The sequence below is a fragment of the Sorghum bicolor genome, chromosome 4 (assembly GCF_000003195.3).
Source record: "Sorghum bicolor cultivar BTx623 chromosome 4, Sorghum_bicolor_NCBIv3, whole genome shotgun sequence".
Classification (NCBI taxonomy): Eukaryota; Viridiplantae; Streptophyta; class Magnoliopsida; order Poales; family Poaceae; genus Sorghum; species Sorghum bicolor.
In genome coordinates, this window is record NC_012873.2 from 762,347 (window position 1) to 765,364 (window position 3,018).

The following is a 3,018-nucleotide window of genomic DNA, read 5'->3' on the forward strand; positions in this document are numbered from 1 at the left end:
TAACCTCCTCTATCATACCACCCAACACTCACTTGTGTCTACACTAGAGTATAGTTCTCCACATATTATCCTAAACCGAGCATACATTGATTGTTTGAGGCCCTAAATGAATTCAAATAAAAGAGTTGTCAACTACAAAGTTTCATAACTTTTCAAGATCTACAACTCTTATACCAGTAGTTTCTCCATCCGAGGACATTTATAAAATTTGAATTTCAAATTTAACAAATTTGAACATAGTTTTCGATGACAAGATGGGTTCAAATGAAAAAGTTATCAACTATAAAGTTTCATAACTTTTCAAGATCTACAACTTTTATTTTGGTGGTCTTTTATACGAGGTCATTTGAAAAAACTAAAAAATCAATTTCAAATTATTTCTAGAGACGGTTTTTCTTAAGAAATCGCCATTAGAAATCTGATTTATAGTGGCGGTTTCTTTAGAAAATTGCCTATAGAAATCTGATTACTAGTGGCAGTTTTCATAGGAAAACCGCTTGTGCAAATCCATTTGCACTGGCGGTTCACTTAAGACAATTGCCAGTGAAAATGTGTTTTTATTGGTGGTTCTTAAGTCAGGCCCGTCAATTTCTTTTCACAGATATTTTTAATTAAAATTGCTTGTAGAAAAAAATCTCCACCGCCAGTAGAGTTTTTCTTACTAGTGTTTACTCAACCCCGTATATTAGCCGTCCTACTGACTGGTGGCACCTTGATTGTGATCGACATAGTTCAAGTCCGCGAGGCAAGATAGAAGATAGTCTACAACTACTAGTCTTTCTTCTTAAGTCTGAACACAAGTACTTTATATAGTACTACGGACCAGATTCCTACCTGGCATGCATATATAAAAGTCAAGTAAGCCAAGTCTAATAAACACTTGACGACACAGTTAACAAACAGCAACGTATACCTCTACCTATTTGGGACGCATGTGTCAAAATATTAAACGGACCCAGTCGTCAGTCGTTGCTGAAGATAAATTGTCGTCAGTCCTCCCTGGTAGACGCATAAAAGTCAGGAGAGCGAGAGTATATATAGAGACGTTCCGGTAGTAAGATGGACAAACACATCAGTACCTGCATAGCGCATCAGTACTAAGATCGAACAGCAAGCAAATAAACTCACGCAAATAATGGAGCTAGTAGAGCTACTACTCTCTGACGAAGGTCTGGCCGTCGTGGTGCCCATCGTGGTGTATTGGGCGTACTGTGGCCTGCATGCAATGCTTGGCCAGTCCAGGCATCTGGCCAAATACAGGTTGCACCCAAGCAGCCATGAAGACAGCAAGAACCATGTGTCGAAGCGACAAGTCATCAGCAACGTCCTCACTCTGCAGCTCGTGCAGGTTGTCATGGTGACCATGGTGATGATGTTCAAGGTACGTGTGTGTGCGTGCGTTGTACGGGCTTGTTTGTTACAGCTCAACTTCACTAGTAAAGTTGTCTTTTTAGAAAACAGCTCACAACATCTCATGAAGCTGTTGTGAGCTGTATCAAATAGGCCCTATATATGCATGATGCTTAAGATCATTATTATTGCATTGCGTGTCAGCATGCATGATTATATATATGGCTCTTTTTTTTGGTACGGTTCCTTTGTACATATAATACGTGATAATGAGCTAGCTATTTTTATTGAATTGAATTTAATCGGCTGGATATATACAGGGCAAAGAAGAGAGCGGCAGCAGCAGTACGAAGACGATCTCGTATCTGAAGTTAGCCTGCCAAATCATGGTGGGCATGGTCTGGTTCGACTTGTGGCAGTTTGGGACGCACCGAGTCCTCCACGCCAATAGGTTTCTCTACCGGAACCTCCACTCATGGCACCACCGTCTCGTGGTTACCTACTCCTTCGGAGCCCTATACGGACACCCTCTTGAGAGCTTCGTCACTGACACCGTCGGTGGCACGACCGCTTTCCTAGTGTCCGGCATGTCGCCGAGGGCTTCGATCTTCTTCTTCTCGCTCTGCACTGTCAAGGTCATCGACAACCACTGCGGCATGTCGCTGCTGCCCAGCTGGGATCGCATCAGCATCTTCAACAACGCGGCGTACCATGACGTGCACCACCAGTTGCGTGGTGGTAACTGCAACTACTCTCAGCTCTTCTTCGTCGTGTGGGACAGGATTTTTGGGACCTACATGCCCTTCCTCATCGAGGAGGACAAACAAGGAATGCTCCATGTCCGGGCACCCGGCCTTGACTACAGGAGAGGAAGCAACAAGCAGCAGTAAACAGCTATCTCATACATGGATATGTAGTATCTCAAGATCAAGAGTGTATATGACCGATGAAGCGTGTGTGTACATGAAGTATATGATCATATTACTAAGGTAGTATTATGTAAGTATACATTGAGTATGTGGTCATATTTATTCGATATACTACTATGACCACATAATCTTATGTACAATGAAATTTGTTTTTTTAATATATATCCCATGAATTACCTGGGTCCAAACCCGCCGAAATTGCATGCAAATCTTGGGCCATCAAAAATGGCTCGTTAACTTACTTGGGCCGTTCGTGCACGCACCGCTCGGACTCCTGCTCTGTGTGGAACACACCACCGCCTCACAGTCACCTCCTTCCAAAACAATAACCATCCGATATATAATTAAATAAATGACTCATAGTTATTTGGTAATATCACAGCAAAGCCTGCAACAAAAGACTATATTGTGACCAGAGACATGACAACTGTACATATAGGTATTGCATTGGATCGCTATAGGTCTGGATACAAAATTTTATGCATAGATATAGTTATATATGTGTAAAATTTTATTCCAAGCTGAAGGGCTGTGAAGCCCTCATCTTACATTACAATAATAGTGAGTGCTCACATCAAAGCTTTGGTACATAGAGGATGTTACAGGACTCTGTGGAGTTGTTACATCCAGTGGGGCTCCCGGTGGTGCACCAGAGCTCTATGGCAGAGTTTGTAACAGCTAGTCCACGTGGTTGCACCAAAGCTCTCCGATCCATGGATCACTGGAACTCTCTGTTGCT

The 3,018-nt window shown here is 42.5% G+C and overlaps 1 protein-coding gene across 1 annotated transcript; it reads left to right on the forward strand.

The window, feature by feature from the left end:
* Positions 1,064-2,473, forward strand: LOC8066509 (sphinganine C4-monooxygenase 2). The gene is made up of 2 exons (XM_002451325.2): positions 1,064-1,381; positions 1,671-2,473. The coding sequence occupies exons 1-2, from the start codon at positions 1,136-1,138 to the stop codon at positions 2,238-2,240; spliced, it is 816 nt and encodes a 271-aa protein (XP_002451370.1). The 5' UTR covers positions 1,064-1,135; the 3' UTR covers positions 2,241-2,473.